A 16,739-nucleotide genomic window follows, 5' to 3' on the forward strand; every position below is an offset into this window, starting at 1 on the left:
TGGAATGCGAATACTTACAACTAATCAAGTCTTTAAGAAACAAAACAATGTGAGTGGAGAGAGCATCAAGACAGGCTAAAAAGCTGTGTATTGTCTCCAGACAAGACAGCCAGTGAAACTCTGCAGGTCCAGGCAACTGTGGGGGTTACAAATAGTGTGACATGAACCCAATATCCCGGTTGAGGCCGTCCTCGTGTGTGCGGAACTTGGCTATCAGTTTCTGCTCAGCGACTCTGCGCCGTCGTGTGTCGCGAAGGCCGCCTTGGAGAACGCTTACCTGAATATCGGAGGCCGAATGCCCGTGACCGCTGAAGTGCTCCCCAACAGGAAGAGAACAGTCTTGCCTGGTGATTGTCGAGCGGTGTTCATTCATCCGTCTGCATAGTTCCCCCAATGTACCTGTTGTTCTTGCAATGTAACTTGCAATGTACAATGTAACTGTTGTTAAACTTCTTACTGTGTTTACCCCAGTCCAACGCCAGCATCTCCACATCATGACTACCACCTACCCCCCAGCACATGGGAGCACATTAGGGTCTACATGCAGCTTGCATGTAACACTTTTCAGTTTGCTGATAGCAGTGAAGCAGTCAGCATACAACTCAAGAGTGTGGCTAGTCTGCATAGGAACTGCATGAGAATACAACTATTGAACAATCTGTCACTATATGGAAATTGAGAAGCCTGTCGTTTTCTCTCGATATAATATAGAATTCAGAATTTGTTGTGGCGTCTAAATGAGATTGACTGGTTTCCGAAAGTGAGACAGTCCTGAACAACATGTCTCCCATGACATTGACTGATGTACCTGTTTCTACGAGAGCATCTATACAAATAAATATGTATATACATATGGATACAAAATTGGTTCAGTTGCAGGAAACAGAAGGTAATTTTTGACGGGTCTTGTTTGAGATGGAAAGCTGTTTCGAGTGGGGTTCTGCAGCATCAGCACTAGGTCTCCTGTTTTTTGTGATATATATGAATGATTTCAACATTAATGTAGGGGGTATGCAGACAACACAAAATAGCAGTAACCTGCAGGAAGGTATTAATGTACTGGTCAGATGGGCAGGAAAATGACAAATGGAATCCACCCTGGAAAAGCGTGAGATTATGTATTTGGGGAGGTCAAACAAGATAAAGAAATTCACAATAGAAAAAAGTTGTGAGGTGTAGAAAAAGTGAAGGACTTTTGTACAAAATTGTGAAGAGCCTGAATAGGGTGGATAGGAAGGGCTTGTTTACTTTAGCGGAGAGATCAGTGACTTTGGAGCATAGCTTTAAATTAAAATCAGAAAATGGTGAAAAATGGTAAAAGTTCAACAGGTCTGGCAGCATCTATGGAGAGAGAGTAGGTATGATTCTGCTTTAGATTGGTAGAAAGATTAGAGGATTCACCCAGAGGATGGTAGAGATCTGGAACTTATTGCCTGAAAGGGCAGCAGAGGCAGAAACCCTCAGCTGAATGGAAAGGTGTCTGGGGATGTACCTGCTATGCCACTCCCTGCAGAGTTCCAGACCAGGTGCTGGAGAGTGGGATTAGGCTGAGTGCCTCATTTCTAGCTGGTCAAGTGACCTCTTTCTGTGATTCTATCAACTTCCAAGCAGCCAGTGTGGCTCACAGTCACATGTGGCTGGTTACTGTGTCCAAAAGAGGGCACAAAAAGTATATTGTGGGCCGTTCACCTCGACATTACTGCGTATTCTCACCCTTTCACTGTGGTGCATGTATGTGGAACCCTTATGTTGGCATTGGTCTCACTAGGTGAGGTTGCTGATGAGTGGTAAGCAGGAGCAAAGTTGAGTTTTCCACAAGCTTTACACTCTTTGCCAGCAACTGGACTTTCTGTTGTGGTGTGGCAAGCACTGCCAATTTGGACAATCCATAATTGTATTTGTGAGACTGCTGTTGCTGCTTTTCAGGTGGTCTCCTGACACATGAGGGACCAACAGTGTTCACAGGAGTTGGAGTGTGGCAATTTACTGTTGGCAGCATCAACTTCTGTAGCTTTTGTCTCATTGGTGGCACGGTGGCACAATGGTTAGCACTGCTGCCTCACAGCTCCAAGGATCTGGGTTCAATTCTCGGCTTGGGTCACAGTCTGTGTGGAGTCTGCATGTTTTCCCTGTGTCTGTATGGGTTTCCTCTGGGTACTCCGGTTTCCTCCCACAGTCCAAAAGATGTGCTGGTTAGGTGCATTGGCCATGCTGAATTCTCCCTCAGTGTACCCGAACAGGCACCAGAGTGTGGCAACAAGGGGATTTTCACAGTAACTTCATTGCATTAAGTCTACTTGTGACTCTAATAAATAAACTTTAAACCTTTGTTTCGTAGGTTGTTTATCTTGGGTATGAAAGTGCATTTTTAACTGAACCAGAGTCATTTTGCCTGAATGTAAGTGAGTCAAAAATATCTTCCAATTTCCCACCTCCATAATGGAGAAGTAAAGTCTTCCTCTTGACACCTATGCTTGCAAAACCTGCCATTGCACCTTCAAAATGTCATGGTCACTTCTGCCACTGTGGGAAAACAGGTGATGGTTCAGAGTGCTCATCAAAAAGTGATAGATTCGGCATCTAAAACACCACCTTGATCAGCGGTGCAGTGATGGTGTTTAATCAAGGATCCAGGATTGCACTCCAGTCAAAGGAAACTTTTCTGTTAGGATCCAAAATATATTTTTTTGGAGTTTGAATGGTAATTTTTGTGAGATCAGTGTGTGGAGTTTGCACATTCTCCTCGTATCTACGTGGCTTTCCTCCGGGTGCTCCGGTTTCCTCCCACAGTCCAAAGATGTGCGGGTTAGGTTGATTGGCCATGCTAAAATTGCCCCTTAGTGTCCTGGGATGTGTAGATTAGAGGGATTAGCGGGTAAAATATGTTGGGATGTGGGGGTAGGGCCTGGGTGGGATTGTGGTCGGTGCAGACTCGATGGGCCGAATGGCCTCTTTCTGTACTGTAGGGTTTCTATGATTTCTATGATTCTGTGTGTACTCTGTGCAGGCCTCTGTGTTGCTAACCCTGAGCTGGAGCTGTGTGAGTCTAACAACAGACTATCGTAGAAGTGGGCAGCCTCCAGCCCCGGGGCCTCATGAAGCCCATCTGGGTTCAGAGTGCGGCCCTGGAGACATTTTGTTGATTGTTGCCCACGCTCAGTGTCGCCAAATTCTGCTGATTTCCGTCCGTGTAGTTTTTTTTTCCTACTTGTCTGACTGAAGGGATCCGCACGTAAGTGAGGTGAGGTGCATGCTGGTTGCACACATTGACTGTGAGAGCCGTGTACTCCCTCTGTGTCCAAAGTGCCAATATTTATTTTGTTTTACTATTTGAAGTTGATCATAGTTCTTTTAATTAATGATCAAGCATTTTCTATAATTCAATATGAAATATTCAGTGTGTATTAAATGCATTTAACCTTATTCATGGTGAACAAGCCTGACTTCAATCTTGTGGCCCACTCACTAACCTAGATTGCCATCATTGGGCTCGACATGTTCACCAAATCCCTAATATAAAATGCAGTCTCCACAAAGTTGACCTTCCAGAAGGAGCTGAAAGTATTGTTTTATAATTTTACCAGCCTCATTGCCATGGTAAAGGTTTTGGAAAGGAAACATTAAAGAACGGGCGGCACAGTAGCACAGTGGTTAGCACTGCTGCTTCACAGCTCCAGGGACCTGGGTTCGATTCCCGGCTCGGGTCACTGTCTGTGTGGAGTTTGCACATTCTCCTCGTGTCTGCGTGGGTTTCCTCCGGGTGCTCCGGTTTCCTCCCACAGTCCAAAGATGTGCGGGTTAGGTTGACTGGCCAGGTTAAAATTGCCCCTTAGAGTCCTGAGATGTGTAGGTTAGAGGGATTAGCGGGTAAAAAGGGATATGGGGGTAGGGCCTGGGTGGGGTTGTGGTCGGTGCAGGCTCGATGGGCCGAATGGCTTCTTCCTGCACTGTAGGGATTCTATGATTCTATGAACAGTAAGAAACATTCAGAAACAGAACTGCATGTGCTGTTAAAGCGATGGATGCCTTTAATCTTCTGTTACTCCCTCTGGTGGTGCATGCATCTTAAGCCAATACCTCTGTTTCACTCTCCATTCTGGACTGCTTGTTATTCACATTTCACTATCAATTCTAGAACACCTGTGCTTCCTGTCCTTTTCAGAACAATGTTTATGTGAAAGTATTCAATAGTCACCAATAACTCTGTTTGATGTTACAGCCGCATTGTACAACCAGCCACATTGGAGGAAGGTGCACCCGAAACTACGTTCCAGTCTGTGGAACTGACGGCATTACGTATAGCAATGAATGCACACTGTGTGCAAAACGATGGTACGGCCACATTCTTACTGCCCTACTCGAACAAGATAGACACTTGCTGCCCTCGAATGACTGGGGTTTTACAAAATGGGATCATTCTTAACGGTACAAACAAATCTGGGCATAAACTATGAAATGAATTACCTCTTCTGATATGATTCTCAATATCTTATACTTGGTGCCTTATACTCTGGTGATATTTATTTCATTGGGTAACCTGATTATTCCAAGCAATTGCAATCAATGCCTTTCAATGTGTGGGTTTCCTCCGGGTGCTCCGGTTTCCTCCCACAGTCCCAAAGACATGCTGGTTAGGTGCATTGGCCATGCTAAATTCCCCCTCAGTCTACCCGAACAGGTGCCAGAGTGTGGCGGCTTGGGGATTTTCACAGTAACTTCATTGCACTGTTAATATAAGCCTACCTATGACACTAATAAATAAACTTTAAAACTTTAAACAATGACTTTGGATTCAGCAGCTGTGTAGGTTGGTTGTGTCTTGTACAAGAGGTCAGTCCTAAATAAAACCAAAGATCATTTTTTTAAATGACAGCATAGTTCAGTAGGCAGAAATCTTGCCTCTAAATCGGAAAGTAGTGGGTTCAAAGACCTACTCAATTATATAATCTACTCTGACACTTCATTGTTGTGATGGTGGAAGCTAACATCGGAACCTACAGCAGGATCATTAAAGGTAGGCCGGGATTCTCCCAAAACAATTCTATGTCACCAACATGTGGGAAAATGGCAGTAAATCCCGCTGCTTTTTTAGTGTGATTTCCAGAATGAATCTTCCACACTCTGCGCATCACAGAGTGTCCGAGCAGAATTCACTCTGGAAATCAGGGGGCGGGGCCTATTCCCACTGAGAGGCCGGCAGCATAGCTGTAAGTGGGCCATTGTGCATGCGCCGCTCTGTCAGCTTGGAGATCGGCGCATCTGCAGTGGCCCCGAATAGCTGGCCTCCCAATTGCTGGTCAGCCCCATGACTCCCCATTTCTGGCATTCTGAACCCCCCACCCCACAATCACTGGCCTCCCAGACCTTCCTGGGCCAGCCCGTATGTCCCCCCCACCCTCAGCCAGCCCCAATCCCCCCCGACAATCCTGAGCTCCCCTGCGGACAGTCCCGCCCTCCCCCTCCCCCCGCCCCGATCACGTCCTCCCTCCCTCTGCCACTGATCCTCTTGCAGAGTAGCAGAGGGGGCCTCCCACCGATCGCCCCAATAGGCCCCACCCAAATCGGCCCCATCCCCTTGGCACTGCCCCGTGCACGGTGGGCAGTGCCAAGATGCCCTCCTGGGCAGTGTTGGTTTACACTTGGACAGTGTCAGGGAGCCAAGCTGGCACTCCCCAAGGGGCAACCCCCTTACCCATGACCCCCTCGGGGAGACCTCAATTACCTCTCTTCCCTCCAGTGGGATCGGGCTGCCTGTTCCACATTAGTGGGGAGCAGGAATGAATCCTGCTGGAGTGAACCACTCCTGGCGGGAGGAGAGATGCTAGTGGGCCCAGAGAACTCAGTGCCAGGCCTACTAATTGAATGCAAATGGGGATTTCCATATTGTAATCAGCTCCGTGTTGAGTTCCAGTGCAGAGCTGATTACGCTGGAAATCTTGGTCTTGGAGACTCACGGAAGCCATGACGCCCAGTGGGAAGCTCACAAAACAGCCCCCGTTGATAGTGCAGCAGGCTGGGAGAATCGCCCCTGCAATCTCCTTTTTCCTAATTATTCCAGGAACTTTAGAGTTTAACAAGTCATGTTTTGATAAATGCCCATCTACCGGATTGTCTTTGTAGTTCAAAGGCTTTCCTTACAGCGAGTGCTGAAAGGAAAGTGCCAACAACTTGCATTTATGTAGCTTGTTAAACACAGTAACGTGTTCCAAAGTGCTTCAGAGAAGCATTAATAGGCCTGATTTTAACACCAAACAACACATGGAGATAGCAAGACAGGTGATCAAAAACTTGTTCAAACAGCTAGATATTGAGGAAATCTTAAAGGAGGAGAGAGATGGGAGAGAGACCGAGAGGTTTAGGGAGGGAATTCCAAAGATTGGGATCTAGACAGTTGAATGCACAGCCACCAATGATGGAGGAAAGAATCCCAGAAACAGATACAGGGATCATTTGAGGTTAATGGTGGAATGTCACAAAAGTCCATGCTGAGGTGTCAATTATTTACAATCTATATTAATAACTTGGATGAAGAGATCAATTGTATCATAGCCAAATTTGCTGATGATACAGAGATAGGTATCATAGAATCATAGAAACCCTACAGTGCAGAAAGAGGCCATCTGGCCCATCGAGTCTGCACCGACCACAATCCCACCCAGGCCCCACCCCCATATCCCTACACATTTACCCGCTAATTCCTCTAACCTACGCATCTCAGGACACTAAGGGGCAATTTTAGCCAATCAACCTAACCCGCACATCTTTGGACTGTGGGAGGAAGCCAGAGCACCCGGAGGAAACCCACGCAGACACAAGGAGAATGTGCAAATTATTCACAGACAGTGACCCAAGCTGGGAATCGAACTCAGGTTCCTGGAGCTGTGAAGCAGCAGTGCTAACCACTGTGCTACCGTGCCACCCAGGTAGGAAAGTAAATTATGAGGAGGGTATAAAGCAGAATATTTTTTAAACGGAGAGAAACCATACTATGCTGCAATACAAAGGGTGTCCCTGCACATACATTACAAAAACTGTACAGCAAGCAATTAAGAGGAAAAATTGAATATTAGTCTCATTGCAACGGGGAATGAAGTATAAAAATAGAGAAGTACAGGGCACTCGTGAGGCCGCAACTGGAGTATCGTGCAAAGTTTTGGTCTCCTTGTTTAAGAAGGGATATATTTGCATTAGAAGCAGTTCAGCAAAGATTCAATTGGCTGATCCTCTGGATGAAGGATTGTCTTATGAGGAAGGGCTGCACAGGTTGGGCCTGTACTCATTGGAGTTTGGAAGAAAGAGAGTTGATCTTATTGAAACATATAGGATTCTGAGAGGACTCAACTGGGTGAATGCTGAGAAGACATTTCCCCTTGTGGGAGAGTCTAGAACAAGGCATGGTGACACAATGGTGAGCACTGCTGCCTCACAGTGCCAGGGACCCGAGTTCAATTCTGGCTTTGGGCCACTGTCTGTGTGGAGTTTGCACAATTCTCCCCATGTCTGCGTGGGTTTCCTCTGGGTGCTCCGATTTCCTCCCACATTCCAAACTGTGCGGGTTAGGTTGATTGACCATGCTAAAATTGCCCCTTAGTGTTAGGGGGATGCCAGGGGATTAGTAGGATAAATATGTGGGGTTATGGGGATAGGGCCTGGGTGGGATTGCTGTCGGTGCAGGCTCGATGGACAGAATGGCCTCCTTCTGCACTGTAGGGTTCTATGATTCTATGAAAAGGACACAGTTTAAAAATAAGGGCTGGGATTCTCCCAAAAAAATTCGAAGTGTCGAATCCGTGTAAAAATTGGAGTAAATCCCACGGCATTCTCAAAATGAATCTCCCATGTTCTGTGCAGTGCAGAGTGCACTCACGAGAATTACGCTACAAAGCTCGGGGTGAGGCCTATTCTCGCTGGAGAGGCCGGCAGCAGAGCGCTGAGTGGGCCAATGCACAGAATATCTTAGCCTGACCCTCCTCCCTGCTCTATCCCTGTATCCCCACACATTAACCTCGGCTAATCCATCTAACCTACACATCTCTGGAGTGTGGGAGAAAACCGGAGCACCCGGAGGAAACCCACACAAACACAGGGTGAACATACAAACCCCTCACAGTCACCCGAGGCTGGAACTGTACCCTGGTCCCTGGCGCTGTGTGGCAGCAGTGCTAACCACTGTGCCACCGTGCCGCCTGGTCAGAGAGAGGAATGAATATCCAGGGTGTTGAATTGTTGATAGAAGCTGAAGACAGTGATTTCAGTCTCAGATATTTAATTGAAGAAGATTTCTGCTCATAAAACACTGGATGTCAGCCGAGCACTGAACATATCAGAGGCCGCGTTGGGGGTTGAGTGTTTGAGAAAGGTAGCGGTGAGATAGTGCTGGGTGTAGTCTGGGTGTTGAGTTTGACCTGGTTTCAGATGATGTTGCCAAGAAGCAGCGTGTAGGTAAGAAATAGAAGAGAGTTCAGCTCCTTAGGGATCTACAAAGGGAAGAGTGAGGAAGAGGGAGGGAAAACCATTGCAGCAGATTCTGTGGCTACAACTTGATAAGAGTAGAACCAGGTGAGAGCTGTCCCATCCAGTTGGACAAGAAAGGAGAGGTGATGGGTGGATGAAGGTGGTGCGGTAAACCAGATGAAAGGCTGCAGACAGCTGGAAAAAGATGAGGAGGGATAGTTACTACGGTCACAGAGCGTGCCATCTGTGATTTTGATAACGACCAGTGCCAGAGGTGGAAACCTGATTTCAAATATCCAAATATGGAGCTACGGGAAAGCTGGGACAGATGTAAGAGGTGACAACATATACAAGGGAATTGGAAAGGAAAAGCCATTGGGGATTCTATTTTACAGGGGCAGAGGAGCCAAGAATATTTTTATTTATGTTGACAGTATCGAGGAGAGGGAATTATTTACATCTAGCAAGGGGGGCAGAATGGGAGCTGAGTGGTCAGCAGCTAGTGGGGAAAAGAAGCTACTTTAATGTAAAGTAGTCCTTTGTTGAGGAAAATTAGGAATTTTTATTTGCATAGCACTTCTAACTTTAACATAATCATAAAATCCCTATAGTGTAAAAGGAGGCCATTTTTATTAATGACCATAAGACCATAAGACCATAAGACCATAAGACCATAAGACCATAAGACATAGGAGCGGAAGTAAGGCCATTCGGCCCATCGAGTCCACTCCACCATTCAATCATGGTTGATTTCAACTCCATTTACCCGCTCTCTCCCCATAGCCCTTAATGACTTAGAGGAGGGGGCTGAAGGGTGGATCAGTAAATTTGCTGATGACACCAAGATTGGTGGAGTAGTGGATGAGGTGGAGGGCTGTTGTAGGCTGCAAAGAGACATAGATAGGATGCAAAGCTGGGCTGAAAAATGGCAAATGGAGTTTAACCCTGATAAATGTGAGGTGATTCATTTTGGTAGGACTAATTTAAATGTGGATTACAGGGTCAAAGGTAGGGTTCTGAAGACTGTGGAGGAACAGAGAGATCTTGGGGTCCATATCCACAGATCTCAAAAGGTTGCCACTCAAGTGGATAGAGCTGTGAAGAAGGCCTATAGTGTGTTAGCTTTTATTAACAGGGGGTTGGAGCTTAAGAGCCGTGGGGTTATGCTGCAACTGTACAGGACCTTGGTGAGACCACATTTGGAATATTGTGTGCAGTTCTGGTCACCTCACTATAAGAAGGATGTGGAAGCGCTGGAAAGAGTGCAGAGGAGATTTACCAGGATGCTGCCTGGTTTGGAGGGTAAGTCTTATGAGGAAAGGTTGAGGGAGATAGGGCTGTTCTCTCTGGAGCGGAGGAGGCTGAGGGGATACTTAATAGAGGTTTATAAAATGATGAAGGGGATAGATAGAGTGAACGTTCAAAGACTATTTCCTCGGGTGGGTGGAGCTATTACAAGGGGGCATAACTATAGGGTTCGTGGTGGGAGATACAGGAAGGATATCAGAGGTAGGTTCTTTACGCAGAGAGTGGTTGGGGTGTGGAATGGACTGCCTGCAGTGATAGTGGAGTCAGACACTTTAGGAACATTTAAGCGGTTATTGGATAGGCACATGGAGCACACCAGGATGATAGGGAGTGGGATAGCTTGATCTTGGTTTCAGATAAAGCTCGGCACAACATCGTGGGCCGAAGGGCCTGTTCTGTGCTGTACTGTTCTATGTTCTATGTTCTATTTGGCCCATTGTGTCCGCACCAACCACAATCCTACCCAGGCTCTATCGCCCAAACTCAACCCCCCGTATTCACCCTGCTAATCCCCCTACCACCGAGGAACAATTTTGCATGGCCAATCCACCTACCTGCACATCTTTGGAGTGTGCGAGGAAACTGGAATACCCGGAGGAAAACACACACAGACACGGGGAGAATGTGCAAACTCCACACAGTCACCCAAGGCCAGAATCGAGCCTGCGTCCCTGGCACTGTGAGGCAGCAGTGCTAACCACTGTGTCACCATGCCTCCCCAGAGCAGTTGAAGCCAAAACCTGTATGCTTTCAGGAAGGAGTTAGATATATCTCTTGGACAAAGGTGATCAAGGGATATGGGCAGGGGGGGGGGGTGTGCGGGCAGGGAATGCTGGAATATGCTATTGAATTGGATGATTCGCCATGATCATAATGAATGGGTGAGGAGGTTAAAAGGGACGAATGGCCTACTCCTACTTATATTTCTGTGCATTCATTACATTTCCCTGCAGTTCCCTGGGGAGCCAGAAGCATCGCCCAGACGGGAATTGAACCCTGGACCCTCAGGTTAAAAATCTGATGCTTTACTGACAGCTACCCAGGCCCAGCTAATGAAGGTTTTTCATAACCAATGGGTTATTTTAGATGTGTTGTCCTTGCTGTTATGTCAGCAAACTCAACAACCAAATAATATACAAGTTCCCCCAAACACCTCATTAAAAAACTGTTCTTGGGATGTGGGCGGGGCTACATTTATTGTCCGTTCCATCTTGCCCGGAGAAGGTTGTGGTGATGGATCCCTTCCTTCAGTGATTCTTTACACCTGGCTGTATACACAGTTTTACACATTACCTACAGCACAGAAAAGGCCCTTCATGTCTACAGGTCAATGCTGATGTTTCTGCTTGACACGAGCCTCCTCACAATGTACCTCACCTCGCACCACCAACATAGGATGGCATGAAAAATGAAGGAAATTGGGCAGGATGTAAAGTAGCATCCTGTACATACAACCCTTTATCTGTCCCAGTAATAAAGGTTAAAATAACCCCCACTGCGTTTGGTGGCCATTAGAGCACAGTAAAATAAGTGAGAGCTGCAGGAGTGCCCTGCAACCTAGCAGCAAGGCTGTACTACAGGTAGATTCAACAACATTGTACACTGGCAATAACTCCCTCCATTCTAGACTGTGACTTTGCTGATGCTCTGCTGCTATTCCAGGCAAACCGGGATGAATATCCGGATCCAACAGAACGGAGAATGCGGGAGTAACAATAAAGGCAAATGAAGGCTTTCATCAAACCAGGATTTCTGCGATTCAGATTGACTTTGTTCTTTAAGAATCATTCAGCCTTTTGTGTGCAATTAATTAATTAATCCATTTTAAAATTGAGAAACAACAAACCATTTACAAACTGTCTTTAAAGAATTTTGGTTTAGTCACCAATAAGTCAGTTCTTTGACGAAATTACAATCTCAACATTGCTTATTGGAATTCCCTGTTTAAACAGTAACCTATTGTTGTGGGGTAAATCGAGATGGTCAGTACTGTCATAACTATAGACAATACAAAGCTCACAAGGCAGATACCTCTGTATAAAGACGTAACATTTATTCAAACCAAAAACACAACAAGCTGATGCTTGGAGATCACCAAAAGGGTTAAGTAGCTCTGAAATAGAGCAACAGAGGCTCTCTGATGAATCTGATATATACAATCAAAAACAGATCAATTATAGTTTTTCTTATCAATTATTCCTGCCTTAGATTAGTTTAAAATCAAATCATCTTCATCATATACAAATCAATAATAATAATTGTCATGTACTCCAGTCAATCGGCATTTACCATCCATAGAATCATAGAATTCCTACAGTGCAGAAAGAGGCCATTTGGTCCATCAAGTCTTCACCGACAACAATCCCACCCATGTCCTATCCCCGTAACCCCATGTATTTACCCCGCGAATCCCTCTAACCTACACATCCCAGGACACTAAGAGGCAATTTAGCATGGCCAATCAACCTAACCCGCACATCCAGAACTGGCTTGCCTGCAGAAGGCAGAGAGTGGTTGTAGATGGGTCTTTTTCTGAATGGAGGTCGGTCACCAGTGGAGTGCCCCAGGGATCTGTTCTGGGACCCTTGCTGTTTGTCATTTTCATAAATGACCTGGATGAGGAAGTGGAGGGATGGGTTGGTAAGTTAGCCGATGCCACGAAGGTTGGTGGTGTTGTGGATAGGTTGGAGGGATGTCAGAAGCTGCAGCGTGACATAGATAGGATGCAAGACTGGGTGGAGAAGTGGCAGATGGACTTCAACCCCCGGATAAATGTGCAGTGGTCCATTTTGGCAGGTCAAATGGGATGAAGGAGTATAATATCAAGGGTAAGACTCTTAGCAGTGTAGAGAATCAGAAGGACCTTGGGGTCTGGGTCCATAGGACTCTTAAATCGGCCTCGCAGGTAGAGGAGGTGGTTAAGAAGACGTATGGTGTGCTGGCCTTCATCAATCGAGGGATTGAGTTTAGGAGTCAGGAGATAATGATGCAGCTTTATAAGACCCTCGTCAGACCCCACTTGGAGTACTGTTCTGGTCGCCTCATTACAGGAGGGATGTGGAAATGATTGAAAGGGTGCAGAAAAGATTTACAAGGATGTTGCCTGGATTGGTTGGCATGCCTTATGAGGATAGGTTGAGGGAGCTCGGTCTTTTCTCCTTGGAGAGACAAAGGATGAGAGGTGACCTGATAGAGGTGTACAAGATGTTGAGAGGTATAGATCGGGTGGATTCTCGGAGGCTTTTTCCCAGGGCTGAAATGGCTGCTACGAGAGGACACAGGTTTAAGGTACTGGGGAGTAGGTACAGAGGAGATGTCAGGGGTAAGTTTTTCACTCAGAGGGTGGTGGGTGAGTGGAATCTGCTGCCATCAGTGACGGTGGAGGCAAACTCGATAGGGTCTTTTCAGAGACTTCTGGATGAGTACATGGGACTTAATAGGATTGAGGGTTATAGGTAAGCCTATATATAAGCCTAGGTAGGTAGGGACATGACCGGCGCAACTTGTGGGGCGAAGGGCCTGTTTGTGCTGTATTTTTTCTATGTTCTATGTTCAATCTTTGGATTGTGGGAGGAAGCCGGAGCACCTGGAGGAAACCCACGCAGACACGGGGAGAATGTGTAAACTCCACACAGACAGTGACCCAAGCCAGGAATCAAACCCAGGTCCCTGGCACTGTGAGGCAGCAGTGTTAACCAATGTGCCACCATGCTGTCCACCATGCATTATGGTATTCTATTTGTCCATTAAATCCAGACGCTACCACCTATTCTGGCTAGGACTAACTTTCCATTGCTAAGTTACCTTGAATGCCTTCTGGAAAGGTCAGAGTGAATGTTCTCATGGGTTCATTTTTAGGTCACTGTTAAATTAGACAGCCATGCATTCCCGCGTCTGGGTGCATTACCAGCTGATCTGAACAATGAAAAGCCAATTCATAAATGTTTCACTTTCTGTCCTTGTTTAAGACCCTATCTGATATCAGTCTGCTTACTCTAAGGTTTTTCAAAGACGCTAATAAGCCCTTCACCTAAATCATCATGCCTTGCAGTAACTTGCCTTGACTAACTTTGTTTATAATTCATATAATACTTAAAATGCATTCAAAATATCTGTATATATGTTTTAAATAATAGTCACTTGTTTAAATCTCTTTACTGCATTTCATATGTGTGTAAACTATTCTCTTGTTGGCTTATAGTCTTGCTTTATGAATCATTTAACTCTTTGCTGCTAGCCCTGTCAGTACCTTAATGTCTACTGTCTAAAAATCTTATTGACTGGTTAGTAATTTCCCACTTTACCCATTGAAGGACCATAGGATCAAAATGAAACTCACAATTCGCAAGGATACATTGATTGTCCTAGTATCATCAACAAAACCCCATTTAAATCTGCCCCTGTTTCTTTAAAGGAGCAGAACTAATGAAAGAATTAAACAATAAAGTCAGTGAAACAAAAGGAAACTTATAAAGCTGAATAATCATTTTCCTGGTGTTGGTGAAACACACAAATCCTTGTAGAGTCCAGCAGGTAGATTGGGCTGTATTTGTCTATGTTTATTTTTAAATATGTAGACAAAATTAGCCTGTTGCTCCATTGGACCATTGGTCTCCCAAATTAGTCTATTGGTATCTCCCAGTGTCTAATGGCTCTCAGGTAAAGCTTCACAAATCTCCCTACTGATTTCTCTCTACACCCTCAGGTGGTTCGATATATTTCTCTTAAGTGTTATGATCCTAGTGGATGTTAAGGCTGGATCCAGTCAGGTCCCGGAGCGGTACCAGAGCTTGGTTGACAGATCCTCGGGGGCAATCCTATCTTCTCACCCCTTCGGTCGATGGATGGGACGAGCTGGTAAGATCACCGGAGAGCCGAGAAATTGGGTCTGCGCCCCATTTCTCACCTTTTGTGACCTGACCAGTACCGGATACCTGCGAGATCAGCCTCATGCCTGAAAAGGAGGTGAGGCTGATTATAATATTTAAATTCAATGTAAAATGGAACTTAAATATTACAAGTGGACCTGGGATATAATTGTCCAGATTCACTTCCGAGGATTACGTATGGTCCCCATCAATGGGGACCTGTCATGAAGGCTCCCCCAGGAGGTCAGGGGCAGGGCGTGCTCTTTGGGCAGTGCCAGCCTGGTACCTGCAGTGCCCACCAGGCACCAGGGGAGTGCCAATGGGGGAGTGGGGCCTGAGGGGGTGGGGCCTAAGGAAAAGTGGGTGCAGGGATGCTGCGCACTCTGCAAGCGGGGTCGGGTGGGAGGGAATGCAGTGCACTCTGCAACTGGCATCGGGGGGGGGGAAACGCTGCACACTCTGCAACCGGCGATCTGCCGAACCGTGCGCCGTGCATGGGGGGAGTGATCCACTGTGGAGGCCAATGATTGCTGAGGGGAGACAGTGACAGATCTCTCTGTTTTGTGCTGCTGCACAGTACAGAGAGATCTGCACATGTGCAATGGCGCTCTCTGCTGTAATCAGCTGGGTTTCTGTGAGCTTAGACCCTGCCCTCTCCCCTGCTGGTGGGAAACAGATCTTGCTTCATCTTTTCCTCAGAGTGTGGTAAGATTGGATTTTTAACTCGCCCAAAGAATCAGCACGATTCTCTCCCGTTTTCACACTTGTTTGGCACTTTAAATCTTTTTGGTAAGATCGCCCCTTACATTTTGTTTAGCAACGTGGATGAACCAGAGCCACAGGGCTGCTGGTGAACTTTCAATAAAATAAAGTATTTATTAAACAAAAAAAGAACAGATATCAATCCTCAATCTATGATAATAGATTATCTCCAGTCACATGAGTCCTAATTGTGAGTAGCAAGTTCTTGTGTACTTTTTGATAATTCAATACATCACATCAATCGGGTCCCACTTATCAGTTACCATCTTATTAGTTACATCCTCAAAAACTCTGAATAGCCCTGTCAACCACAATTCCTTTCCATAAAGCTGTGTTGACTCTGCTTCATCATATGATTTTCTAAGCCCCCTGTTACCACGTCTCTAATTGATTTGAGCATTTTGCCGACTACTGATATTAAACCAACAAGACTACGGTCCCTGAACTGCTCGCTTCCTCCTTGCTTAAATGGAAGGGTTAAGGTCTCGACCTAGTCCTAGAGCTCCTGCGAGAGATTCAATTAAAAACTAAGGATCTAAGTGAGAAAGATAACCCATCCACTGAGGGGTTCAATGCCTCAGCACTCCAGAGGTCAATGCCTACATCTCAGGGAGAAGGTGTAGCGTGAAGGATCAACATCCAAAACATCCATGATGCTGATGTGATAATGATGTCAGATCCAACCGACTCAAGAACAGCTTCTTCAGACTTTTGAATGGACCTTCCTCGTATTAAGGTGATCTTTCTCCACACCCTAGCTATGACTGTAACACTACATTCTGCACGCTCTCCTTTCCTTCTCTATGAACGGTGTGTTTTGTCTGTATAGTGCGCAAGAAACAATACTTTTCACTGTATAACAATACATGTGACAAGAATAAATCAAATCATATCAAAAGAAAGATCATATGACTGAGAAGTAAGCGATCTGGAAGGAGGAGAGGCTCCAACCTCGTGTAGAAATCCAAATGTGTGAATAGTTACTGTAATTAAAGCGTAATGATTTTCAGAATCTACAGATTCTCGGGCCCCTAGCCCTATAAATTGGTGCAGAGGAGATACCCGATCCTCTACACTGGTAGAGGATCCCACCCTTCCATCCTCCTCTAACCTAATTATAAGTGTGGGGAAGTTTTTTGTTTTCTTTTTTTCTTGCTGGTAATGGCTTCAGGGATGGCAGTTCAGGCAGTATGCTGCATCTCCTGTGGGATGTATGTGGTGAGGAAATCCAGTAGTGTTTCAGGAGATTTTAGTTGTAAGAAGTGCATTAGATTGCAGCTTCTGGAGGAGCGTGTAAAGGAGCTGGAGGGGGAGGTAGAGGAACTCCGCATAATTCGGGAGGCGGAG

At 45.9% G+C, this 16,739-nt stretch overlaps 2 protein-coding genes across 2 annotated transcripts in view; both read left to right on the forward strand.

Moving 5' to 3' along the window:
• Positions 1-12,192, forward strand: part of LOC144486682 (serine protease inhibitor Kazal-type 1-like) — a 55,111-nt gene extending 42,919 nt beyond the window's left edge. The window contains exons 3-4 of the mRNA XM_078204692.1: positions 4,220-4,332; positions 11,425-12,192. Of these exons, the coding sequence (XP_078060818.1) occupies positions 4,220-4,332; positions 11,425-11,491 (180 nt within the window). The 3' untranslated portion in view covers positions 11,492-12,192. The remainder of the gene's footprint in view (positions 1-4,219; positions 4,333-11,424) is intronic.
• LOC144486683 (serine protease inhibitor Kazal-type 1-like) overlaps positions 1-16,739 on the forward strand; it is a 232,933-nt gene that overhangs the window by 17,616 nt on the left and 198,578 nt on the right. The window lies entirely within an intron of this gene.

The sequence above is a fragment of the Mustelus asterias genome, unplaced genomic scaffold (assembly GCF_964213995.1).
Source record: "Mustelus asterias unplaced genomic scaffold, sMusAst1.hap1.1 HAP1_SCAFFOLD_428, whole genome shotgun sequence".
Lineage (NCBI taxonomy): Eukaryota > Metazoa > Chordata > Chondrichthyes > Carcharhiniformes > Triakidae > Mustelus > Mustelus asterias.